Genomic DNA, 27,390 nt, shown 5'->3' with positions numbered 1-27,390 from the left:
TACCTGGAGAGGTGAAGTCAGCAAGAGAAACAAATGCTAGTCTCAAGGTCAGGAACAAGTAGGTCAAGGTGAGGGTTCAGAATGGAGGCCGTGAGACATGTTGGGCTGGAGGATGTCATTTTCCTGTATTTATCTGGAGCCATATTTGTAAGTGTCATAGGTAAGGCATTTCAGGTGAAAAGCCCTTGTACACAGAGCCCACTAGAAGAGGTCAGCTATGCAGCAGCTAGAAACCTCACCTCAGGACAGCCTATTCACTTTGCTCATGGCTTTGGGGAAGATGGATGAGGGAGAAGAGCCAAAAAAGCCACCATTTTCTCAGGAGGAAACAGTAGTTAACCTGGAGCAAGGAATTCAGCAGTGCCCCCAAAGCTTGAGACTCTACCCAGTACTTTCGCACCCATGACACCTATTCCTCCTAAGGGCTTGGCTGCAGATCGGTAGCTGGAGGGAGGATGGTTCTCCTCACTTGACAGATGATGAAACTGAAACCAGCGAGAACAAGTGACTTTAACATCACATGACTGCGTAGGGTCAGACTTAGGACTTGAGCCCTAATCTCCTCAATTTTAGTTGTAACTCTCTTTCTAGTACAATTTGCATAGTAATCAGATATTATGCAAAAATAAGCAATAATGAAACACAGCATTAGGAAAGTGTTGACCCACTGAAACCTGCCATGGTAGCCATGTCTCTGTGGTTTCTTGGGAGACTTTGGCAATTGCCCTGGCCATCTCCTCTTTCAGCTTTCTGGCCTTGATGGGCACTGGAAGAAATGTGTCTTAGAGCATTTACTACATCTGTTCCCCACAACATGCAGACTGGCACTCTATCTATGGCCACAGTCCTCTGGGTAATTAAGATTGTGGAGTACCAGGAAACATTTATTCAGTGAGATTTCACTGATTTGCTTATTCGTTGCTGAATTATCTTCCAGGAGTAAATCAGAAGGTTTTGCCATTCTATTTGCTTGCTTTAGTTGGGAAAGGAGTCCAAGTCACTCTTTACATTTCTAATTAAAACTTTTTACATTTCAAGCTTTTTGATAGAAAATCAAAAGACCAGAAATGCTGTGTAGCAGGCAGCTTTGGGAAGACACACTCCGTGTGTGATGACTTGAGCAAGAAGGGTTAAAAAAAAGGCAACAACAAAAAAACCTGCTCATTTTTGCTTGCTTAAAAAAAACCCAACTCAAACCATCTCCAAATGTAGCTTAATCCATTTTCAGACTCTATACATTATGCATCAGATTTTGTACAAAAGGAATTTGAGAGGAATGTTTGCATGAAACCACTTCAGTGGATTAAATTTGTAGTTCAGCATATTAGACTCAAAAAGTACATGAGACATTTTCAGGGCCCCATCTCTTGCCTTATGTTCAAAATTCCTACTTCAGGTCAATAACTTGTTGAGAATGGGTGGGTTCCAGCAGCTGTTTTTTTTTTTTTTTTTTTTTTTTTTTTTTTTTTTTTTTTTTTAAAAAAAAGGAAGGAAGGATTGTGTCTTCCTTCCACCTAGCTTAGCAATGGCTATAGAAGCTTGAAGAAATGAAAGCATAGTTGAAAAGGTTAACCTAAGCAGTTCTGCGGATCCTGAGTTTCTTTTAGGCAAAATCATCCTATCCAAGGTGGAAAAAACTAAAGTGAAAAGACATTCCCAGTTAAGAGGAGCTCATACAGGTACCTCTGCATAACAGCAACCCCCTTCCAGGATCAGTTCAAAGTGGTCTTGCCACTACAGTTAAACATCTGGATGGAAAGCTCAGAACCAGTCATCTACATGTCTGCACTTACTGGGAGTCAAACATGGCTGAGACCACATCTGGATGTTTGAAGGGCCACCACCATTATTATTTTAAGTATTGGTTCATTGGGGTCTTGGAAACACAGTATCTATTTCCTCTTACCCCAGAGACCAGTACCGCTGGTGGAACACACTTTATGGTGCTCAGGCAAAAGTACAGAGCACCCCCAAAGCAACCCATTTCTGGGCTATGAAGGATGAGCGGTCATAGATTGACAGGCAATGTCTGATCGGGAAGCATCATTACTGTTATAAACCATGGGCTGTCCAAACAATGCAAAGAGCATCTGCAAGTTTCTATAGTAACTTATTAAGTGTTGAAAAGTTCCTAGTGACAAGACTAGTTGCCTGGGCTTCAGTGTTGTGTTGACAACCCTGGTCCTTTTCCTGGCAGCTGAAGATTAGGACAGTGACCAGTGAGAGAGTGGTGTTCTCCTTTGAACTTTCCGTTAGGCTGGCGATTCATTTTGAGACCCACATTTTATGAATGCTATGAATTCAATGCAATGTAGCTGTTGAGGTGTCTACATACAAATTGGATTCCATTAACTTTATGGTCTGATTAAATGTCTGAATCATAAGGACTCAGGGTTGAATTTATGTGCCTTCTGAAAGCACTTTCGAAGACTGGCAGCTTCAATGAGTGTAATGTGATGCCTGCGATTGGGAGAACAAAACCTAAAAAGATACCAGCTCAAATGTAACAAGAATCTGAGAACCCAAATTTAAGAGTTGAGGTGAGAGATCACTCTCAGATGTACAGAGTGGAGCTGCTATTCAGCACACATATCTTTTCCATAAGAATACTTGATTTGGGGGGAGTTCCCCCTATAATGCAGTGGTTTAAGAAGTCGACTGCAGCAGCTCAGGTCACTGCGGTGTGGGTTTGATCCCTGGCACGGTGCACTGTGTTAAAAAACACAGCTGGGTTAGCTGCGGGTACAGCTGTTAAAAAACAAAACAAAACAAAACAAAACTTGGTTTTTGACATGAAGAGGGACTTGGTGGTCTGTCACTAGTGTTGTTTTCAAACTTTAATGTACTTAACCATTAATTGGGGTGCTTGTTAAAAATGCCAATTTCCAAGTCCTCCCTGCTGAATCTGAAGGGCTGGAGTTGTGTGCAGAAAGGATTGTTCTCATTGGGTGAAACATTTAATCCTCTTATATCTGGAGAAGTGATGAGCCTCACCTGGATTGCAGTGGCTGATAAGAGAACAAGACAGAACTAGATCTCTTCATGTTTTTTTCAGGTATCTTTCATTAGCTACTTAGTTCATGCTCATCCAGATCGAATTTAAGACATGGAAATTGTCAGGTGTGAAAACAACATGAACCATGTTAGACAAACTAGAGAAAACATGGGGTGGCAGAGAGAGAGTGAATGGCACACTGCTTGCCCTTTACCAAAAATGAATTCTATATCTAAAAACTTAAAGTACTTCTCAACATATAGGTGTTAAATGGGAGCTTCACAATGTTCTTCAGTATTTGGATCAAGTTTAGGCAGTTTGTGACATAGTCATATTGAAAATGCTTTCATTTCTGCACTTCCCTTTATGTCTTTTTTTTTCCTTCTTTCTTTTCCCCTTCTTCCCTCCTTCCTTCCTTCCTTCTGCCCTTCCTTCTTTTCCTTTCCTTTTCTTTTTATAGCCCAACCTGCAGCATATGGAAGTTTCCCAGCTGGGGTTGAATTGGAGCTGCAGCTGATGGCTTACACCACAGCCATGGCAACATCAGATCTGAGTGGCATCTGAGACCTACCCAGAAGCTTATGGCAATGCTAGATCCCTAACCCACTGAGTCAGGCTAGGGACCAAATCTGCATCCTCACAGAGACAATGTCAGTCCTCAACCCACTGAGCCACAATGGGAACTCCTATGAATTAATTTTGCTTCAAATACCCTACAAGTACATAGGTAGCATTTGGAAATTCCAGAACTGATAAAGTTAAAAAATTTTTGTTATTGCTGACTATTTGTACTTAATCTTTTTTTTTAAATTTCTGAATTATTTTTTCAAATCCCTTGTGATTTCCAATTGAGTTATTTGAATTTTTGAATTGATTTTTAAAACTGCTTAAAGTTATTAACTCCATATCTGTCATATGCCTTTTTGCAAGTATTTTTCTCAGATTTTTGTTTTATTTTTATTAATGATGAATTTTCTTTTAAATGAAGCAGTTCAGAATTTTTCTGTAATTAAAAATTATTCTTTTTGCTTGTTCTTTGTAATGTCTGAATACTTTTGTTAAAGCCTTCTCCATCATAAGATTGGGAAAAGAGTCACTCTTTATTTTATTTTAGGTATTTTGTAGGGTGTTTTGCTTTTTTTTTTTTTTTTTTGGTTTCTTTGTTTTTTTTTTTAGGGTCACACCTGCAGCATATGTAAGTTCCCAGACTAAGGGTCAAATCTGAGCTGCAGCTGCTGGCCTACACCACAGCCACAGCAATGCCAGATCCAAGCCACATTCATGATCTATGCTGCAGTTGGCGGCAACACAGGATCCTTAACCCACTGAGTGAGGCCAGGGATTGAACCTGCTTCCTCATGGATACTAGTCAGGTTCTTAACCCAAGGAGCCACAATGGGAAGTCCCTGTTTTGTTTTTTTATGGTCGCACCTGCGGCATATGGAAATTCCCAGGCCAGACTGAATCTGAGCCACAGTTACAATGTTGGGGCAAGCCAGATCCTTTAACCCATTGTGCTGGGCCAGGGATCGAACCTGTGCCTCTGCAGTGACCAGATCCACTGCAATTGGAGTCCTAAACCCACTGTGCCATAGCAGGAACTCTGCAATTTTAAAGTTTTAATATTTGCACTTAATGCTTTCACTTGTTGGTGTACTCTGTAAAATGTTAACACAAAAAATATAAACATACAACATATAAACATTTTCCCTAAAATAATTTATTTTCCCAGCATCATTTCTTGGAAATTTCTTTATGTTTCCATTGGTTTATCAAGTATATCATAAGCACTCTTTATTGTATACTGAGAAATGTGCTAAATGTTTTTAATGAATTTTAAATGTTAATGAATATATATTTCATTTGGTCTTTATAATGACAGGCTAGTATAGTTACTTTTATCCCCATTTTTTAGTTGAGTGACCTGATGCTTAGATCTTTGTTATGCTTATTTACAAAAGGCAGATCTGAGAGGGGATCTCAGGATTAAGTGCCTCCAAATTCACAGACTCAGTCACCCAAGTACATCTCACCATAAAGTAAATTCTTAGTATTATGGCTATTTGGGGGTCCTTTATTCTGTCTCACTAATTTGGCTACTGACTATACTTTTGGTATCAATGTTGACCTCAGACTAACATTAGTAGATACAAATCCTGAGTTTTTCAATGGAATTACACTTAAAATGATATCTTTACAATACTTAAATTTTGCATCTAGCAAAACGCCCTTTAAGGCATTAATTTTATGTCTTCGTTCACACAGGTCTTTTACATTTCCTGTTTTCACTTTAAGTATTTTGTATGTTTGTTACTATTGCAAGAGTTTTTTTTCTATATTTCCTAACAATTATTCATTTATAGAAAAATCTGTCTTGTCTTTATTTTTTATCTGATCTATTTATTTCTTTAGAATTCTATTTATTTCTTTAGAATAGATTTTTCTCATGAGTTTTCAATGTGGATAATCTTATAATTTACAAATAATAGTGATTTTAGCTTTGTGTTAATTATACTTCAAATTTCTTTACCTTTATTGCAGGGGTGGGACAAGAGAAATCGGTGGTGAAACCAGCCAGCCTGTGTGTCTGCTTGTCTTCTCTTCCGTCTATAAAACATTCATGAAGTACCTACTCTGTGCCAGACACTGTGCTAGACCTTGGAGACAGAGCATAGAACAAGACAGAAGCAACTCCTGCCTGCCTGGAGCTAGAGCCTGGGATGGGAGATAGACATGTATAAGGTAATTATATGATTAATTAATTAATTTCAACCCTTATCTCATTTTTTACTTTAATGGGAATACATCTGGTGTTTCAGTCTAAGCCAATGTGAGATATTCTTTAACATGCTGTGTTCTTCTAACGCTAGTTTCTAATTTTTTAAAGTCAAGGATGTCCCTGAAGTTTTAAGAAAAGGATTTTCAATGTTGTCTTTTTTTTTTTTTAACCTATTGTCAATCCATCCATTTTATAAATAAACCTGAGGCTCAGAGGGATAATGCAGCATGGCCAACATCCTGCAGTTTATTGCAACAGAATCCTCTGTAGAATCCCAGCCTCTAGGATTTATCTTAGTACCATAAGGGCAATGTGTCTGTTTACCCAAAGCTATGCACCTGCCAATATATCCAACATAGATTGGGAGCTTTTTCAGGACAGGAGCCATTTCTGGGAAGCATTTTGTCCTTTTCTGGGTCTAAAGAGCTCCTGTTGCTTTCTAATGGCTGCTGCTACAAAGACACCTTACCTGCCCCAGAGAGGACATTGAAAATATCCCAGCTTCCAGTGGATTGGTCCAGAAGCTGGCAAAAGGGCAATGGCACTGAATGCTAGGGTATAGCATCAGCCTATCAGAAACAATGTTTATTTCTTTTTCTTCCTTCCTCCCTCCCTTCCTCCCTCTCTCCACCCTCCCTTCCCTCCTTTCTGTCTTTTTGTTTTTTAAGGTTGCACCCACAGCACATGGAAGTTCCCAGGCTAGGGGGCGAATCAGAGCCATAGCTACCGGCCTGCACCGCAGCCACAGCAATGCCAGATCTGACTGAGTCTTGCTGTAATGCCAGTTCCTGAACCCACTGAGTGAGGCCACAGATCAAAGCTGCATCCTCATGGGTACTGGTCGGGTTTATTTCCACTGAGCCACAACAGGAACTCCTATTTTTTACTAGTTAAAAAAAGCTATATAGAAGTATGTATAAGTATGGAAAATACAGAAAAACATAAAAATTACCTGTAACCTCACCAGATAAGTCCCATTTTATTTGAATGCTTTTTCTTTGTGTCAATTTTTTCCTGCACAAAACACATATCATATTTAATAATAAATTTTCCTCTAATATGTCTTGAACAATTTCCCAAGTCTATAATTGCCTCATTTTTGGTTTGTTTTGTTTCCTCAGTTTAGCCCTGGCCCTTGAGTTTTGCTTTGCAGTGCTCTGATGATTCATCTATCTATTCATTTTGAAGTAGTTTTAACAAATAAAAGAGCCTATAAGGACACCTTGAATAAAGACAGTTAACTGAATCTAAAATGGCCACACTTGGTTGAATGAATGATGATCATGTCATCAAAATTTCAGAAGAAAGGAAATGGTACCTATAATTCAATATGAGTCTAGCACCTTAAGAGCTGAATAGGTTTGGTTTCAAAAATTTCTAGCTATTTTTCAAGCAGTGGCTTCTTCTACGGCAAACATTTGAAAAACTATACCCACACATAGAGATAATAATCGGCACCAGTAGCATAATCTTTGAAAAAGAAGAAAAGATCTGTTTTTTACCTATCATCTGTCTGTCTCTCTCTCTCTCTCTCTCTCTCTCTTTCTCTCTCTCTCTCTCTCTCTTTCTCTCTCTCTTTCTCTCTTTCTCTCTCTCTCTCTATCATTGATCCATCCAAATTTGGAATTGAAGAATGCTGAAAATGCCAGGACATAAATAAAATGTTGTGGAGGAAAAGATCATTTGCTGGAGTAGAAATGCAGTTATCTGTCCAATAGCCATTTTTTCCCTCATGAAGAGAACCCCAGTTTTGTTCAGCTACTGGCTGACCCCATCTTTCATGGGTAGCAGGTTGGGGGGGTGATTCCCCCACCACAGCCGGTGAATCCTGACTCACCTAATTCCACCATGATAATTCTACTTCCTTTAACAGCATCTGGTTTAGGGTTGACCATGTGATACAACTCTAGCCAAAGGGACAAAGAAGAAACTCTCCTGGCAGGCTTTGGGTAAAGTTTTTCTTCTTAAAAAAAAAATGTGAGAGATAAAAAAGTTCCTTTTCTTTGAGTGTTTAGTCCTTTTGTGAGGATGTGGTTGTCACTTTGGGATTCTGAGGGGACAACTCTGAAGATGAACGCCAAGGTGCTGAAGAGGATGCTGCAGACAGAAATGATCTGGGTTCCCCATGACGTCACTGAGGCTCCCAAACTCTGAACTTTTTTTGGTGAGATTATGTAGCATATGTTTATAATTGCTTGACGCATTTTGAATTTAGGATTTTATTACTAGTAGCCAAAAGCATTCTAACAAATGAGGTGGTCACCAATCACAAGTAAACAACTGGTGACTGAACATGCTTTGAAGAAGAAAAATCCAAGTTCTGTTTCTTTTGCAACTCTGCATATGCTTGACATGCTGTTTATTTTAACCTGTGGACAGTCTGCTACCCAAATCAGAATCATGCTTCCAAAATACATATTAGTCTTTAAAACCAGATATACTTAATATTGAGTAGCCAACATAATAATGTTTGCCCTAGTAAGGGCTTTAGCCAGGTTCTAGAGCAGACATTTACCAAATAATTTTTAGTGAATCAAGGAGTATTTCAGCGGAGGAATAACTTTGGCCTAAGGGAAAAACTATTACCAAATTAATAATCTAGAGTCTTGTTTATACTTATTATATTAGCGAAATCCCAAGTCACCCATAGACATTTAAAAAATTACCAGCCTCACTTAAAATAGAAAGTATTGAAGGTGTGGCCTCTCGTGGGAAATGCCTAAGTGTGCAGTTCATCGTGCTTGTGAGGCTCAGGCAATTATTTCATAGGATATCGGTTTAGGAGGGACTGTGGGCTTATATAGAAACTAAGGAGTAATTGCGTTATGCATTAAAACTATAAGCAGATCCCAAATGAATTTGCTGGTTGTTTCCCCAGTTTATAGACATTGACCCATGTGAGACATATGACATACACATCAACACTGAGAGACACAGTCACTAAGTTAATTAGGGCAGGCCAGACTGCTTTGCAGGTAGACTCACGGCTTCATTTGCACTCAGAAATGGAAGTCTGTTTTCTCCTCATATGACAGTCTGGTTGCATGATCTGGGGTGGTAAGTGTCTCCTGTCATGTGGCCTTTCAGGAATGGGGGCCGCCAGCCGCTCTGTCATCATTCTTCTCCCTGACTCCAGCCCCCAGAAAGGAGGGGGAGAGAGCGTGGGAGAAGTGATGTCTGGTCTTGAGCAACACCCTTCAAGTAGCACATTTCACTTGTGCTCCTGTTCCACTGGTTGAACTTAGTCACGTGGTCATCCCTCACCACAAAGGGGTCTGCAAAATGGAGACCAGCCATGTGCCTAGGATGACAGGAGAAGGGATTTGCTGGACAGCATCTGACACTTATGTGGTGGCACAGAAAGAAGACCGGGGACCGCATCCTCCCTGGCCCCTTCTCCCTCCCCCCGGTGGCAGTTAGCTTCTCAATACATAGTTAAAACATGCTTGTCCTTCACCAGCCACCTCCAATCTCTGCTTAAAGGCTTTCAATCTACTCTCTGCTTTTATGACGTAGGCACATTTTTTAGAAAGATTCCAATTCTACTTGGAACTGAGAAGATAAGGAGGGGTCCGGGACTGATGACATTTGCAATTTCCTCTAAAAATGGAACGAGCACTTCTTCCTTATGAGAATTCATTTTTCTCTCTAGTTTGCAAAATGGGTATATCTGAATGTTCATGTGTCATTTAGAACAGGATGTCAGTCCATCACTGGCGAGATCTGATGGTGGACGTCTTTTCTTTTAATTAATTTTGTTTTGACCAAGATTATTTTAAATTTATAAACCATTTTTAGAACAGTTTTAAATGTACAGAAAAATTGAGTAGATAGTTCAGAGTTCCTATACAACACTCTCCCTCCCCTAGTTATTTCCTGTATTATTACTGACTACTATTGTCACTATTCTTACCTTAGTATGGTACATTTGGTATAATTAACAAATAAATATTGATATGTTTTTATTACCTGAAGTTCATAGTTTATTCATATTTCCTTATCTTTCCTACTTCTGTTCCAGAATTACATCCAGGATTCCACATTAACAGTAGTTGTGGTCATGTGTCCTGATGCTCCTTTTGGCTGTGACATTGTTTCATACTTTCCTTTTTATGGTGACCTCAGTTTTGAGGAATGCTGATTAGGTATATTTTAGGGTGCTCCTTTAGTAAAATTTGCCTGATTTCTTTTTTTTTTTAAGATTAGACTGGGATTATGCCTTTTGGGGAAGAAGACTGCAGAGGTAAACTACTCTTTTTATCATTCCATATTAAGTATATATGCCATCAACATGGCTTATGAGTATTGATGCTGACCTTGGTCATCTGGTAGAAGTAGGATTTATCAAGGTTCTCAACTTTATGTAAAGGTACTCTTCCCCCCACCCTCATCTTTCTATACTATATTCTTCAGAAATGACATCTCTACGCACAGTCCATATGATTGGGAATTGTGTTTGTCCTCTTCTGGAGTGGAGTAGCTACATCATTTGTTTGGAATTCTTTGTTTTTCTGCAGACGATATTTGGACCAAGATTCTTTTAAATGAGTAGGCTTATTTGGGTTTGGGGATTATCCTGATTGGCATTGTGTGGCTATAATTTTGCATATTAAAAAATATGATCATGTCAATGTGATGGAGTAGAAAAAGCACGGGATTAGGAGTGTGAGCATCTGAGGCTCCAAAGCAACCTTGTTATTTCCCAGAAGTGAGACTCTGGATCTATCCCTCTCCCTGGAGAGTTCTTTGAATGATCAGAGGTGCTATTGGGCAAGGTCACTTTATTTGCTATCTCCACGACCTGACACAAATATTCCAAGGTGTGGCTTGTGACTGGTTCCTTCTCCCATTCTGTCTTAGCTCAAAAGTCACCCATTTCAAGAAGAGTTCTTGGAGCACCTCAGGTAAAGGAGCTCTCCCATCTCCCAGAAACTTCTATTCCAGCCTTTATGGGCATCATTGATTGTGGTCTGAGAACACCTACTTGTTCACTTTTTATCACCTGCCTCTAGATTATAAACTTCCATGAAGTCAAGGGCCTTATCTGTCTTATTTCATTCTAGCACTTAGAAAGAGGCTGAAATAAATAACAGGTTAGATTAAAAAACAAACAAACAAAAAACTCCAAAAACTACCAAAATGACCATTGGAGATGTATGCACTCAATATTCACTGAAGCTAAAAATTAAATAAAATAACACAAACCTCTGGCAGCCCTGACCAAAAACGATGATCTGACCTCTACTGCTGGTACTTCCATGAACAAGGGAGGGACCCTGAAAGCAAAAGAAATTTTTAGTATTCTCTCTCTGTTCTGAAATTGAATTCTGACAAGATGGTATTATTTTGATTCAGATTCCTTTTCACTTAGCAAGCTTAAATTAATAGGTGTTTTGGCTGCCACAAAGAGGTCTTGACTTCTCTTATTTAACAAATCAGTATCCAGAAAAGAAAGACTTTGATGTCCTGAAGCGGGATGTCTTCCTGAGACTCTGAAATTTGAGATGTCACAAGTATTTCTCCTCTACAGTTGTTGGGAAAAGGAGCACGTTTATTCTCCAGGGGAACTGAAGCATAATGAAATGCAATCTAAGAACACGCAAACTTATTATCTACCAGGATGGTTGAATGGTTCCAATCAAATGGAGGATAGAAATAGGGGCTTTATATTCGGATTTTGGAAAAATGACTCCACAGTTATATTTAGGCGCAACAGTGCCTGCAAATACCTGAAATAGCGGCAGTCTGAGGCGTGTTCATAACCTAGTGAATATATTTTTCTCTTTGAAACTTATCACGGGGTGAGGAAAAAAGCACCCCCCAATTATTCCTGCAAATGGAAAAAAAAGGTATCTTACCATGGATGTTGAGAGAAAGGTTGCTTCTTGTCTAAGGGAGAGGTTGATATTGTTTTTCAACTGGCTCCTCAGAGGGCTGCCTTTATGCCAAACACTGCTTAGAGTAGGTGACCCTGTGACTTTAAAAAAGTCAAAAATTTTCTTTATTTCTCCCACTCTTAGAAATTGCTAAGAAGTGGAGCTACAGCACCGTGAGCAGCAGGAGCACTTTTATGAGAATACTCTTTCCGCATCTCCACATATAGAAGTTCCGGCACCAGTGAGATGCCTTTTTTAAAATTTTTAATCTGATGTCACTCCGCTACTTAAAACTTGTCAACAAGGTCCCACTTCTTTTCAGTTCAAAATAAAAATCTGGAATGTGGGCTATGGGAGCCTGAGCGAACTCTGGCTGTGACCAATTGTTTGGCTTCACTTTATGGCCCAGGAGGTTTGCACACACTTCTGTCTCTTCCAAAAACCCATCTTCCTCCACCTTCTTCTGTCTGGTTAAATTCTACCTAACCCTCGGTGGCAAAACCCACAAGAAGCTTCTCTCACTAGATCAAGCTCCTTTGTTCAATAATCTCATAATTCCCAGAAGCTTGTCTTTATCACCGTTACTATTGGTGGTCTCCCACTACTAGAATATTAGGTCAGAGACTGCATCTGCTGGGCTCTCTAATAAATGCCCTGGCACATAGTAGGTATTCAATGACTATATAGCATGTAAATGAATGAACAAATGGAGCTGGGTGATACATTCCATCCTTGCTTACATTTTCTAAATAATATGCTTACAATAGAAATAAATTTGTTCCCTTATTGTACCTAAAAACAAAAAGAAAGGTCAGTTTTCACTTTATTTCATATTGACTAGGGGAGCATTGTCACTGCTGTGGCTCAGGTCAACTGCTGTGGTATGCTTTCCATCCCTGGCCCAGGAACTTCCTCACGCCATGGGTGCGACTAAAAAGGAAAACAACAACAACAACAATAGTGTGACAGTATTTTTTATCTACCAGAATACCAAAGATAAAAAATTGGGCAATGCATCAGTTAGTAATGATGTAGAGAGTTATTATCATACATAGTTATTATCATTTTACTGTTGGTAAAATATCTTTGGGAGGTGCTTTGACAATATCTACCAAAATTGGAAATTCAAATAAAATTTGACCTAAAAAATGTCCCTCTCTAGGAATTCATCCTTAGGTATAATCATACATGTTCACCCATATCGCAGTGCAACACTGTGATAGCAAAGTACTGAAAACAAGAAAAATGTCAGTAGATCTAGTTAAAAAGTTATGGAGTATTAAAATGAAGTACTGTATGGTCATTAGAAAGAACTGATAGAAAATTAACTTAAGACACATTATTTGATGGAAAAAAAGCAATGTAAAGAATAAGGCAAACCGTTTTTACAAAAAGGCCACCCTATACAAGCATCCAATTATTTAAATAGGTAAAAAATAGTTTTCTAAGGACTTACTGGAAGCTGTGGTTGTCTCATGGGAAGAGAAATGAAGGTACCTAGCTAGGGTGAAATTTATTTTGGTCTATAATTTTTTTGGTAATAGTGAATATTTTCCTTCATCAATAAATTTAATGAAATTTCCTTCATCAAAATTAATTTAAAAGAGCAGAGAACATAGGCTAAAATTTGTAGTTACTGCTACTATGATTGCTATCTTTTCAGCATCTGATGTTACAGTCAGGCTGCTGCCGAGATCCCTGAGCTGCTCCAGCACAAAAGATGTTAGACAACAGTGGTTACCGATAGAGGACATGCTGATCCACCAGTTCCAGTGGGGAGACAGAGAAGGCTCCAAAGAGGCTGCACAAATGATTGGACGGTGGGTTTGGGGTAGCCTGTGAGGTAACTAGAAACCAAAACTTACCACAAACAATCCTTTAATACAAATTTCGTGAATTCTTATAACTACCTCAAAATTAAGTATTAGTCTCATTTAAGAGATGTATAATAAAGGGGGAGCAGCCTGTCCCAAGTCACATACTAGCCACTGGTGAAGCCACTATCAGATTCTCGAAGACCTACTCCTGAGGCGGGCTTTAGGCACACTTTATAGTATATCATTCTTGTGAAGTTTTAGGGAGCCTACTGCTATTTTCTACTCAGTTTTAGACTCTAGTACACTTGCTCAAAATAAGCCCTCTTTATTAGAAACGGAGGTCCACTCTGTGCCAAAGACTGCACTTGAAGCTGTTTTATTCCCTATTCATTTATTCCCATTTCTCTCTAGTTTCATCTCTGTTTGCCCTGGAAAGAGACTGCAAGACTTGTAAGCCCTTCGCATGGTCTCCTGTGGCCATCTACACTGTCAGTGAGGAAGGGCAGCTCAGGGAAGAAACATCCTTGCCCATCTCCAGGCCTTACAGACTCAGAACTGCGTGAACAATAAACATGGTTTCATCTTAAGGACTTCTCTTACTTAATGATCAGTGTAGTTAGAAAAATAGCAAATGCTGTCAGACCTGTCTCTGCCCCAGATGAATACATTTTGGACAATCCTCTTGGTACTTATGGAGCAAGTAAGGTTATAGCCCAAGGTCAGAGCATGGACAGAATGTATTCAACCAACTGCCACCCAATTCAAGTACATTTGGTTCCAATATAAACTGGAAATATCTTGGAGGAATGGTCTCCTCCTAGCAGTTCTCTCCATTCTAGAGTACTCTGAAATTTCAGAAGTTTGGAAAGGGCCTAGATAGTAATTAATTTAATTTGTCTAACTAGGGACAGTCAGTTGGCAAATGGATATTTTCTTTTGAAATTATATTTTAATAAAAGTATTTAAAGGCTTAAGATTTTTCAATCATCCTACTGCAATATAATGGTTAATTTTTAGAGCTCTGTAAGTTTGATTTGTATTTAAGATTTTTACAATCTATATATAGGTTGGTCTTTAATAACCATTTATACATTGCTTCTTTTTATATAGGTCATGTATTCTCCTGGGAGAGTAACAAGATTAGAAATAACAAATACAGTACAGAATAAATTAAAGTGCTTCAAACTGCATTATATAATTTCAGAAAATTGGTTTCACACTGAAACATTTAAACAAGAAAACCAAATGATTTAAGAAGAAAAAAAGACAAACCAAAAACCCTAGTATATTCATTTGAATTGCTATTGTTTAGCAAGTTTTATCCTCAGCAGTGTGGTGGTGGTCTCTGTTCACAAGGCTTCAGCAATGTGGCAGTTCATTTGGGTCAATATGGATAAAATTATTATTATTTTTCTTTATTTAAAAAAGTTGGCTTCATTCTCCTTGAAGATGAATAACATTTACTAGTCAAAATGTCAAAGGAGTATTGTAAAAGTAATTGTATTTTTATATATAGTTCTCCGAACTCTTATATACAAAATGTTCTTATTACAGACAGCGCAATAAATTCAGAGGCTGTTATGGGACAGGAGATAGCAAAATTGGGGCCAATACTTTTCTAATTAGTTAGGATAATAAAAAGTGGGGCTTAGTTTTCCTTTCCCAACTAAATGAAGGAGAGCTGGTGCTCTAGAGGGTCTGTTTTTTCTGCTGGTTTTATTTGTTTCTGTGAAGTTTAGTATCACTCTCCAGTTCGGAGTCCTCAGGCCTTTTTCAATTTTTCTATTCGTGCATTAAAGGCTTCTTCCTGTATTTGCAGCTTTTCGTTTATCTCGGTCTGTGAAGACAATCATAAAAAAGTGGTTATGATGGAGCTATCTTTTGCTGCACATTGTCTTTGTGGTTTTGACATACTATAGTGCCTAAAGACAGACATTATCCCTCACACACCTTCCTGTTTTGCAGACGTAGCCGTGTTTCAGCCTGTAGTGATGTGATAACACTTTATCATATTTCTCTGCACATTCCCAATGTATAGCATGTCTGCTATGAACAGGAAGTGGTATTTGGACAGCCATTTTTCACATGGCCTTGTGTTGGAAGATAGGCTAATTTATCTGTATTTTCAGACAGACTTTACCAATAAGCGCCGAATCAGAATAACTGCTCTAGGCTCAGTTACTGCAGTGTTGTTGGTATCCCCACCCCTTTGCAAGGGATGTTTTTGTCTCCTGTGTAATACATTCTAAATGGGATCCCAGGAAGCTTCTGTTGTGAAATAACAACACAAATAATCTCACAATTAGGACAATTCTCATAATTAAGAGTATTCATCATACATCTAACTCTTGGAATTATACCACTTTGTGGTACAGTTTGGGTGGAAAAAAGTAAGCACTTGCTGACAGGTTTTGGAGTTTGCCGTGGCTGTGATAGCATTTAGCCTCTGGCAGTGATATTCTGAGGACTGACATGGCTACCTGCACAATTCCAAAAAATGTTTTCACATTATCTGAACATTTGTAGACCTGGAAATGTCTTCCTTTTTTCCCCTGATGATTTATAAAATTATGTATAGAGAAACCACTTGGGGGTAGGGAGACATGGTAAAACTGGTGCTTTTTTTTAGGTGATTTAAAATACTCTACATGTGTATGTGTAGTTTATACACATAAATGTTGATAAGTGATTTGAAGTTTGGAATGTTAATGTCTATAACATAATTTGAGGTCATTAGGGTAACTATTTTGAGAAACTTGTTATTTTAATTTATACAGAAAACATTTTAAAAATCAAATACTCTTTTTTGGTCCAAATATAACTCCATTCTCCTTTATTTATAAGTATAATTATAACAGCTAGTTTTGAAAGGTCCATCTGGTTACCTTATCTGATGAGATTTTGTTTTATCTTCACAGTTGAGTTGCTTTTTGTGAAAAGATGACATTGGTGTCAACAATTCTGAGTTCTCACATGAGTATCAGTCTTTTTTTTTTTTTTTTCTTTTTCTACTTTTTTTGGTTGCAACCCTGGAATGCAGAAGTTCCCAGGCCAGGGATCGAATCCAAGCCATAGTTGTAACCACAGCAGTGGCAACATCAGATCCTTAACTGGCTGAGCTCTGAGGGGACTCTAAGTATCAGTCTTTTTTTGGCTTGAGTTTTATCAAGCCCTGGGGTCAAGTCTAGCCTCTGGTCTCATCTTTTCCTTTCTTGGTAGTTGGGTGAAAAAAGCAACGAGGAATAAACATTGTCCTCTAGGTCATTTTTAGGACCACTAATCCCTTCAGGCATAATTTTGGTAGCATGCTGAGACGAGCAAAAGTCTAGGAGCATGGAGACCTAGGCATTGTTTGCAGGCTTGGGCAAGCCACTTAACCCCCTGTAGCTCTTACCTGAAAAATTAAGCAGTTGAAAATGAAGTATGGTAACTTTCATATATGTTAATTTAAATTCATAATTCCAACTCCTAATCTGAATGATAAACTCACCATTGCACACTATTTCATTGATAAAACATTGTGATATATTTTAAAAATACGTTACTTCTGCTTTTTATGGTGTGCTCCATATTAGATCATACAGGGGTTGAAATGGTTTGAAGAAACAATCCTTTTACAATTCTAAAGGATTGGGAAGCACTGCTCTAACCAAACAATTGACCCTCCCTACTTTCAATTACGTCTATGTCCACCAAGATTTTCATTTGTTTTCAACTAAGGACAGATGTATTACCTCTTTCAGCTTCTGTTTCACTACCTCACCATGTTTTTTACATTAACCTGAAGGTCTTTCAGGTATTTCACTGAAACAATTTATGGACACAGGTGTGGGCTCTGGGAAAAAGGCTCATGAAGGTAAGGAGCATGCCTACCAGAGCATGGGTGACAGAGGACTTTGTCTCAGATAGCGATCAGTACTTCAATTCAGATGCTGGATGACAAGAATTCCGGTCTGGTGAAGACCAGGCTGTCATTGGTCTCCCATGTCTCCATGTTATTCCTCAGAACACTGCTGAGCAGATGCACTATCCCATAACCACTAGGATAGGGTATGGCTCTATTTCCTTTTAGATAAGAATGGAGAATGCCTGAGAGATGGGTTTAGTAGCCTCTCAGTGGTCAATCCTTGAGGGGATTTCTCACTCAGCTTTTCTCTCCTGGAAATTCATGCTGACCTAAAAATACCTATGATCCCAAGATGGCAAACTTTCCTCAAGGTTTTCACATTATTTTACCCTATTGCTTACACAGGGCCCACAGCCAACATTTAATGTAAGAATTCAGTGCTAGCATTCATATTTCTCTGAAATGTAATTCTTTAAATATATTAAAGTTTGCTCTACTGGGTATAATTTTTATTATACAACTCAGGGCCAAAATAATTTCATTTTGAATGTATCTTTAAAATTAAAATATCTAAACTATATAAGCTTAAAATGTTTGTTCTATCCAGTCTAGTTTTAATTAACATCTCAGGGCCAAGATAACTTCATTTTTAATAAATTTCTAGAATTATAAATTGAGTCAATGGAGAAGTAAGTAGAGTAACATAAAAAATTTAAGGATTCACACTATTTTCAGAAATTTCTGAATTAAAGGAAGTGAAACATGCCTGTAACCACACTGGAGAAGGAGCTCTGAAAAAACCTACTTAAAACATGAATTCTCTACTGCCTTTCCTACAAAAAATAATAAAAACTATGATTTTTTAAATAAAGAAGGAAAAAAATATATTGGAAAATGTAAAAAATCTTACAAATAAGAACTCACTGAATGTTCCTACAGCAGATCCGTGTATTCAAAAGGCTTAAATACCCTGACCACTGACATGTGGCTACCTTTGAACAGGAATGAGGCAGTTTTAAGAGTCAGGAATGCTGGAAGGCAGGTTTTAGAAGTGGAAAATAACTTACCCATCTAAAACAGGGGGAGAAATTTAGGTAAACAGAGAGTAATTTCTTGACTTGGAATCTGACCAAGACATAAGGGTAAATACTGAAAAAGTGTCACACCACTGGAGTATTAAAAACCGAAGTAGTCTCGTCGTGATCTTAGGGTTATGTGGTTTTGTGGATAAGACTGGAATTAGAATCAGAACCCAGTTTACAGCTCCCATTTAGGGCTTTTCATCAGTTTCTGACCCTGGAAACTCTGTACAAATGACTTAATCTTTCTGGGTCTCTTAGTTTCCAATTTATTTATCAGGGAAGTCCCTGCCTAATCCGCATGGAGTTTACTAGGATTATTGAGAGAAAATACATAAAAAGGTTTGCGATCTTGAGACACAGGATAAATCCACACCATCATGTTATTTTGTTGAAAAATTGGCAATAATTTGGCCCAGGCTAATGTCCATGAATCTACTTAATATGGCAATGATCGAGGCACCTAAAGGATCTGCATCCCTCATCTCTGGTCCAAGTTCTTTTCTCTGCCTAATTATATTTAGATGAGCCAGCTGATGGACGTCCAGGCTCAGTAAGGATGTCTGCAGGCCAGTGAGACAAAAATAATACTCATACAGCAATCATACTCCTGCTAGTGGTATAAATGCTGCACACTCTACTATTAAAAAAATTTCAACAAATAGTTAAAAACATACCGTTCACTACACGGAACATGGCCTTGGTAAAGATGTTTTCAATTTGGGGGCCTGAAAACAATTCTATTACTGTCTAGTAGTTCCTCAGCAATAATTTCAGAGCTGCGGGATCGCAAAGGAGCCCAGGGCCATGATTATACATAAACTATATTTAGATGAAATGTTATCAAATCTAAAAAGGAGATATGTTCTGGAGTCAGCTTAATTCAACTGCACTCTGCCCTTCTACACAGTAACCAGTTATTACATTCATGGGGTTGTTAACAATAAAGCTTTGTGTAAAACGTGTTCTTTCACTATTTCTGGTAAACACTAAACACCCCTTATTAAGCGGAGGACTTTGGCTGATTCTGTTGGCATCAAATCATTAAATGTTCATGTAAATAGTACATGAACATTTGATGATTAAACAAGTAACAAGGTATGCTTATGCCAAGCTTATCTTTTGCTCCTTCTAAATTGGTTTTTAATACAGTGTGCTTTTTATATATATAGTCTCATGCTCAGATAACAACTAAATCTTTCCTTGAGACGTGTTTGTATTTTAAACATGTAGTATATTGTCCTATTGATTCATGGTTATTTCCACAAGAAATTAGAAATTCTCTCAAAATATGCAATTCGCTCTTTCAATCATTTTGCCTCGGAAATGATATGAGCCTTTGTGTTGAAGTAGAAACTTTCTTTTTTTCTTTTCTTTTTTTTTTTTTTTGTACAGGAAAAAAAAATTAAGCATAAAGCTAAGCCAATGGATTCATCATTGGCAGCTGCTACTGAGATGGCTATTACCATCACCATTTTCATGCGTCCTTTGGTGTCAGTGATAACACTATTCATACATAGAGCCAGTAGCTATTAGTGACAAGTGAAAAGACACAAACTGTCCGAGAGGGAGTTCAAAGAAATCTGGTGAGAAGACTTAGCTAAAAATTTAGGTCTGGAGTTCCTATTGTGGCTTAGTGGTCATGAACCGGGCTAGTATCCATGAGGTTGTGGGTTTGATCCCTGGCCTCGTTCAGTGGGTTAAGGATCTCGTGTTGCTATGAGCTGTGGTGCAGGTTGCAGATGTGGCTCGGATCTGGTGTTACTGTGGCTGTGGTGTAGGCCTGCAGCAGCAGCTCTGATTCAACCCTTACCCTGGGAACTTCTATATGCCGCAGGTGTGCCCCCCCCCAAAAAAAAACAAAGAACTGTGGTCTGATCCTCAGAGTGTTTACTATTTGGAGATGTACCCACATTACTCTTACATGAGCAACTGCCTATAGTGTGACTGGACACGAAGTCTTTATCATGTTATTTTTCAGGTCTTGATGCTGAATGATTCTGTAAACTGAGAACACACACCACACCAGTTGGTGAATTTATTCAGATGTCTCAACTGAGAATTAGCTGGAGTTTTTTTTTTTTTTTTTTTTTTTTTTTTTTTTTTTGCTTTTTAGGGCCGTACTCATAGAATATGGAGGCTACCAGGCTAGGAGTCAAATCAGAGCTACAGCTGCCGGCCTCTGCCACAGCCACAGCCACAGCAACATAGGATCCAAGCCAAGTCTGCGACCTATACCACAGCTCACAGCAATGCTGGATCCTTAACCCCCTGGGCGAGGCCAGGGATAGAACCCTGCAACCTCATGGTTCCTAGTTGGATTCATTTCCACTGTGCCATGATGGGAACTTTCAAGGTGGGGATGTTAAACTGAACCCTTCCATCATCAGCATCACTCCTGCTGGCAGAGCTGGAGGAGTGTCTATAGGCATTAAGGTTAAGGTTGGCTAATTTTAACTGGTAAGAAAGCAGGCGTGCACACTATCAAGGCTGAGTACCTGGATGCCGATTAAAATATCATCTGTGACTTGACTCAGCACTGATTTTATATCTTCAATGGTGAAACCAACTAATGGATCAGTCTCTGAAGTGTTGGCTTCTGGATGGGACTCTTCAGGGCCTTGTTCTTGATGCAACTCCTAGAATATTAAAAGTAAACAACACGCAAGTGATTTCTGGAGCCTTTATTGATTTATATGTAACTTCAAACTTATCTTGGATACTTTTCTACCAGAAATGATGTCAATCTGGGAGGATTTTGAGTTGACATTTTCCTGTATCTTCATTATTCCTGAGCATCATGACAGATCGAGTAATGTTGCTTGTACCTACTTTGGGGAAAATGAAGGTGGGGACTGGGGAAGACGGTGCAGAAGAGATGACAACTGCTGAACTACCCTCAGCTGGCCCTTCTATGAGTCGATGCAAAAAGAAATATTTATATTTAGTTGGGTAAAATAAGAGGGAAAGAAATTAGAAAAGCATTTTGTTTTTGCTCCTGTCTCTAGAGAATATAATGCTGAGATAGGTTGAATGAAGAGATGAAAGGAAACATACCTTCATTTCCATATCCAATGTTGGAGGAGGCTCTATAAACGTTGAGTAAATATCAAATGCCATTCCTTCTTCTAGAGGATCAGGGAAAGGGTGACCTACAGGCTTTACAACTTCTATTACTTGCTAGAGGGGAAGAGAAGAGCTGTATTACAACAAAGTCTTTGGTGAGTAACCACAATTTTAGCATATATATATATATAAATATATAAATATATAAATCTCTCTCTCTACATATAATTTTAGCCTTCTATATAAGTTCCAAGTATTTTTTTTTTTTGTCTTTCGTCTTTTTTTTTTTGTTGTTGTTGTTGTTGTTGCTATTTCTTGGGCCGCTCCTGCGGCATATGGAGGTTCCCAGGCTAGGGGTCGAATCGGAGCTGTAGCCACCGGCCTACGCCAGAGCCACAGCAACACGCAATCCGAGCCGCGTCTGCAACCTACACCACAGCTCAGGGCAACGCCGGATCGTTAACCCACTGAGCAAGGGCAGGGATAGAATCCGCAACCTCATGGTTCCTAGTCGGATTCGTTAACCACTGCGCCACGACGGGAACTCCCCAAGTATATTATTTTTTAAGTGTCATCATCTCTGAATTCTTGATACCACTGACCTTTTGGTACTCTAGTGCTTTTTGCGCTCTGTATCTGATAATTAGCATTCTACTTTTCCCCACTGTCTTATTTTCTACGGTTGAGGACTTCATTTTGTACTGCCTTGATCTCAAAATTGTTTCTTGGGTCAGTGTGCTCCTCCTCTTGCCTACAGGTTTTCTGTAGGTGGAGACCATATTTTAGATCCTCTGTTTATCTTCTCCAGTTCTGGCAGAGGGTTTAGTACCTGACATACTCAATAACAGCCTGATAGTGATTGATAATACTCAGTGGAGTGTAGCTGCTTTTGGAGGCAATAGTGAAGGGACCATCAGAACCTGGTGATGAGGGCAATAAAGGCTCTAAAGGTTAAAGTATAAAGCCAGCACACAGTAAATCAGAGAGGAGATTTGCGAAGTCAACCAAAAACACAGAGGTCAAGGCCAGACATCAATGTGAGTGTTGAACAATTGTTCAACAAGGGTTGAACTTCAGCAAGAGTGTGTCAACCAGAGAGAGGGTGACAGGTGGTCAATGGTGGAAATGAAGAAATGAGTCCAAGAAGTTAATTTACACAGTGTCTATCTCACCATGACTTGGGGGAGAGAGTGGAGGTGAGGGTACTAGTGGCATTCAACATTTAATGCCTCTAATTAAAAAGTTGCTCTTTTTCTGATTTCATGTTTAACAGACAATATTCTGATCATAATGTGACTTCTCACCTCAACTGATCTAGAGACATGCCCAGGTGAGTACCCTGATTTTTATGCCTATTACATTCCTCACTTAAATCAATGAATCCAAGCTATAGTTTATATAGCAAGGTCTCAGGAGCTTGTTTTTGTGGCCCTGAGATGAAGCTACCCACTGGATGCTGACACAGTCAGATCCCAAGCCTACAAGTTTTAAGACAAAACTCTAGAAATGCATAAATTCACTAAGTAATTATCATCCCATGAGGCCTGGAAAAACACTGAAATCATCATATTCATTTCTAACTTCTCTGCAATATTTCAAATAAACTTACATACTTCATCATTTAAATATTATTTTTTTAATTTAGGTTTTGGAATGAATTGGAGGCTAGGCTATTGCTTGGTCATTCCAATGCATTTTGCCTCGAATTTGTATTACTAATTTTAATTTGATTTTACAGGAAGTTGCTGCTTAGTATAAATATACAGAAGAACTGAAGTGTTGTAACTTTATAGTCAAGGTAATTTGGAGATCAAGAGATTAAATGATTGGCTTAAGGTCAAATAATTACTTAGCGACAGGGCTGGGAGTTAAATCCTAGTGTGCTGACTTTGTGGCCTATGCAGTTTTCAGTAAACTGCAATATGTCATCATGTTGCCACTTGTAAATTATTGATATTATTAAACTTTTAATCTTTATTCAGTTAGATGACATCATTCCAGATCATTTAATATTAAGTTGACTAAATGGTAATCAAGATAGAATATTAAAAAACCATATCAGAACAGCCCCACTCTCTCTTCATATTCACAAGACATTGTTTCTTTTCCTAAATGGGACATACAAGCATTTTCACCTACCCACAAAATTGTTTGTACCTTTATTAACCATGCTTATTTTTTATCCTCCCACATCTTATATTGCTCTTTATTTTACCAAGCTAGGAAAATGAAACAGCTAAATATACTTTAGTGTTCCCTGAAACATTATATGTAAAGTAACTAAGCTGTACACAGGAATTCAGAGGCAAGGGAAGATAATGAGGTATTTACTAAGTAATCTAAAGTAGATGAAATTTACTAAAGTAGACTTTAACATAGGGTGAAACCAGAAATTTGAGGAGAGTGGTGGTAAGCTAGACATTGAAAAAAAGAAGAAAGGAATTGAGTGGAAATTACTGAATTTACTGCAGGCTTGAGAAAGCAAGCATGAGCTAATCTGAATGGTAAAAGTATTTCCTTTCCTTTCAAGATAGAAGCAGAATTCTATCTTGTTGCCCTTGCCATAGTTGGCTTGCTGCTACCATTTTCCACACATAGGCTAGGACCTTCTGGCAGATTTCTTTCCCCTTGGTGGAAGTTACCACTAGATGACTTCTCCATCCTGGTAGTGGGGAATTTTACCACCTGCCCACCTGTGCCCTTTCTTCCATCAAATTATACTCTTAAGTACTTAAGGCAAGCAGGTATTTGTGCTCAAGCATCTCATTCTATCCCTCACACCCCTATTTGTCTGGATTTCTTTATAATGCTCATCCGAACTTACCAAGAACCCAGTTTTCTTAGTCTTTGGCACTGGTGTTGTGTGTGTGTGTGTGTGTGTGTGTGTGTGTGTGCGCGCTCACGCATGTGTGTGCTAGGCATTCACTTGGAAACTTGGAACTCCTTAGCCCCACGCTTCTTTGATGGACTGAAACTCCTATGTAATCACAAGAACCAGAAGCTCTGACTGAGAGCTGGGCTTTTCTTTTCCTTGATTTTTATGAGTGTAGCTCATATAGCTATTCATTTGATTTAATTCGTGCACAAAAACTGGTGGTGATAATTTCTTTGCTTCAGAGTATTTTGCATACTATCAATTAACCAAACCATAGTAATGTTTTCTTCTTTCACGAAGAATTTCATTTGGCTATGTTAGTAAGATACCATAAGGGAAAGAAATGTCCCAATTTCAGATGAGGATAAATATAAAGTCATTTTATTAGTAAAAAGAAGGTACGCTGTCAAATATATCATTTGAAATAAATATAGTGCCCAGAAGCACCCTAGTGATTTTTTTCCTCATTAAGTAGCCTTTTCAAAAAATAAGTTTAAGGAAAATTAGAATCAATAATTGTGGTAAGAGCCCAGAGCCAGCAAATATGTTTAAATGAAACCGTCTGATGCAATACGTTCTTTAAAAAAATACAATTAGGCCTTTGTATTTTTTTTTTTAACAAAACCTCATGTTTTACAACATCACTGGTTCTGTAATAAAATCTATTTAAAACAGAAAGACATGGTCAGCTTTATTAAGTTAGATTTTCTGAAAGAACACTATAATTTCCTCAAGTCTATGAATAGTTGAAGCAAATTAAATAAGGCTAGTTTTATAACTATTTTTATACATTCCTGTAGAATTGTAATTGTCTGATACTTTTTTCCTCAAAAGTATAATATGTTACCTCTTAAATCTAGAAAATAAAAACCTCTTAAATCTAGAAGAAGGATCAAGTATGTTTATTAAAAAAAAAACACTCCTATTTGGTCCTCTGATTTAGCTACCTGCCACCTTTTTTTTCTATAAGAGAATAACACCCATAATCTTCAGATCAGGAAATAAAGAGAAGGACTTTAAGTGACTTGCCTGAGGCCTAATGCCGAGATTAAAAATCAGGAGTTTCTGATTATACACGTACATCCATTTGGCCAAATGATTGGTTTTGCTTGACTTTCAAATATCCCCTAAATATTACTTTGAATGTAAAGCAATAAATGTGTTTCTCTTGCCATTTTTGAATGCTTGCACACAAATGGATATAATAAAAACAATCATGTTGTTCCATGTGAATGCCATTTATATTTTTTCTGATAATGAGCAGACCATTTGAACCAAGGTGAGTACATTAAAAGCTCTAATAAAGAAGAGAATAGATTTCTAAACAGAATAATGAACTGTTAAGTGAACATACAATAAATAACATCTACAGATGTGGTCGCCAGAAAATTAGTTTTGCATAACTCACCAATATACATTTCCCCCAGATGTTATCTGTTACATGAAAATTAACTTAAGTTACTTATATTGTTCATTAAGTGCACATTGCATTAGTGTTATTTAAGATGGTTTATAATCTGAGTTTAGTTGAATCTTTGTGCCATGATATTTAAAGAATATCAAGTAAATGGCTTTTTAGCATAATTTAATACTTATAAGTACAAAATTCCATCACTGAACATTATTAGCTTTAAAAAAAGAATCTTTACTTATAAGCCAAATGAAATCACTACAACTCTTTTAAGAATTTATATACTCAGTACAAAATGGATATCTACCATGGGAATAAACAATAGGAATTTTTAACTTTCTAGAACTAAGGACAGTTCAGTTTAGGTCTAAAAAATGCCGTTAGGCATTAGAATCTGCTTCTGGATCTTACTGTGTCTAAGAAGAATTATAAATATTATATCTGAAAATTGTGTTACATCATGTTTTTTTTTTCTACTTTATGTGTTAACATTATTGGTAGCATTAACACTATTTTTGCTTGTTGTTTTCCTATTGTTTTTTGTTGTTTTTGTTTACTGTTACTTAATTATGATTGTTTTGCTTTAGAAAAAAGTGTAGGTGATTTGTGGTTAGTGTTTGCATCACTGAAATCTATGATTAAGATGGCAATTATTAAATTCAGTTATTAAATTACTCAAAATATTAAAAATGCCATTGAGATGACAACTTTCTACTGTTTTAAATGGCAAAAAGCAAGATAAATCTGTGAAACTCTTTTTAAGCCACAGACACACATAGAAAACTGGTATGCTTCAAAAAGACATTTGTTTGGAATTGTCAAATGATGACTTCATATGTAAATCAAAACTTACTACAAAATGTCAAAGTTTCAAACAGCAAACTTTATGGCAAACTTCTCCCAATACTAAGAAAAAACGGCACAAAAATTCCTGTCATGTTTTAACTATTTTCTCTCCTTGAAAAAAGGCATTACTCATCTGCAAGTCTAATGAAGAAGTACTGTGTTGTTCTGGAAAATTTTAACACAAATTGTAACCCGTTGCCCACAGTATACTACACATAAAGTAACAACACATGAATGCCACCTGCAAAAGGCAATCAAATCTGGTAATGTCATATTGAGGCCATAAATTTAAAATCAAAAGAGAGGAAATTCAAAAGCTGAGATTATCAGAGAAACTTTAATCCATTTCTCAAGTGTTTTTCTTTTGTGTTCAGGCCATTACAAACTTCTTAATATACTCCATAAATGTAGAATATCAATTCTGCTACAAGGGTCCTCCCCCGCTTTGCATTTTTTGACTTGGAAATAAATTCGCAAATGCAGCACATTAATTTTCTTTCCTATGCTTAATATGCAGTATTTACATTTTGAAAAGGTTCAAAATGTTGCCAGGCTTCGGCAGGGTATGAATAGACATCTAATAGCAACTTCTATTTTTATCCACAGCATACTGGTAGTTTGAACATTTATAACTTAATGGAGCTTTGAGACCATCAGATCCACATGCTAATCACCTAAACAGTGAACGGTAACACAGTACAGCAAGTCAGGACAGGAAATGAAGACTACCCATTCCAGCTGAAGCTGCAAGAGGAATTTAAGTTGGCAGGCTCCAGTAAACCAATTTGCAATCTGGCTA

The 27,390-nt window shown here is 37.8% G+C and overlaps 1 protein-coding gene across 2 annotated transcripts in view; it reads right to left on the bottom strand.

Annotated features, from left to right (window-relative positions):
• Positions 12,609-27,390, bottom strand: part of C14H10orf107 (chromosome 14 C10orf107 homolog) — a 125,066-nt gene continuing 110,284 nt past the window's right edge. For both annotated transcript variants that reach the window (XM_001924770.4, XM_021072468.1), the window contains exons 6-8: positions 21,451-21,573; positions 20,892-21,032; positions 12,609-15,304 (exon numbers count right to left, since the gene is read on the bottom strand). In XM_001924770.4, the coding sequence (XP_001924805.1) occupies positions 15,230-15,304; positions 20,892-21,032; positions 21,451-21,573 (339 nt within the window). In that variant the 3' untranslated portion in view covers positions 12,609-15,229. The remainder of the gene's footprint in view (positions 15,305-20,891; positions 21,033-21,450; positions 21,574-27,390) is intronic.

Source organism: Sus scrofa, chromosome 14, assembly GCF_000003025.6.
Source record: "Sus scrofa isolate TJ Tabasco breed Duroc chromosome 14, Sscrofa11.1, whole genome shotgun sequence".
Taxonomy (NCBI): Eukaryota; Metazoa; Chordata; class Mammalia; order Artiodactyla; family Suidae; genus Sus; species Sus scrofa.
This window is presented reverse-complemented; position numbering and strand designations above follow the sequence as displayed.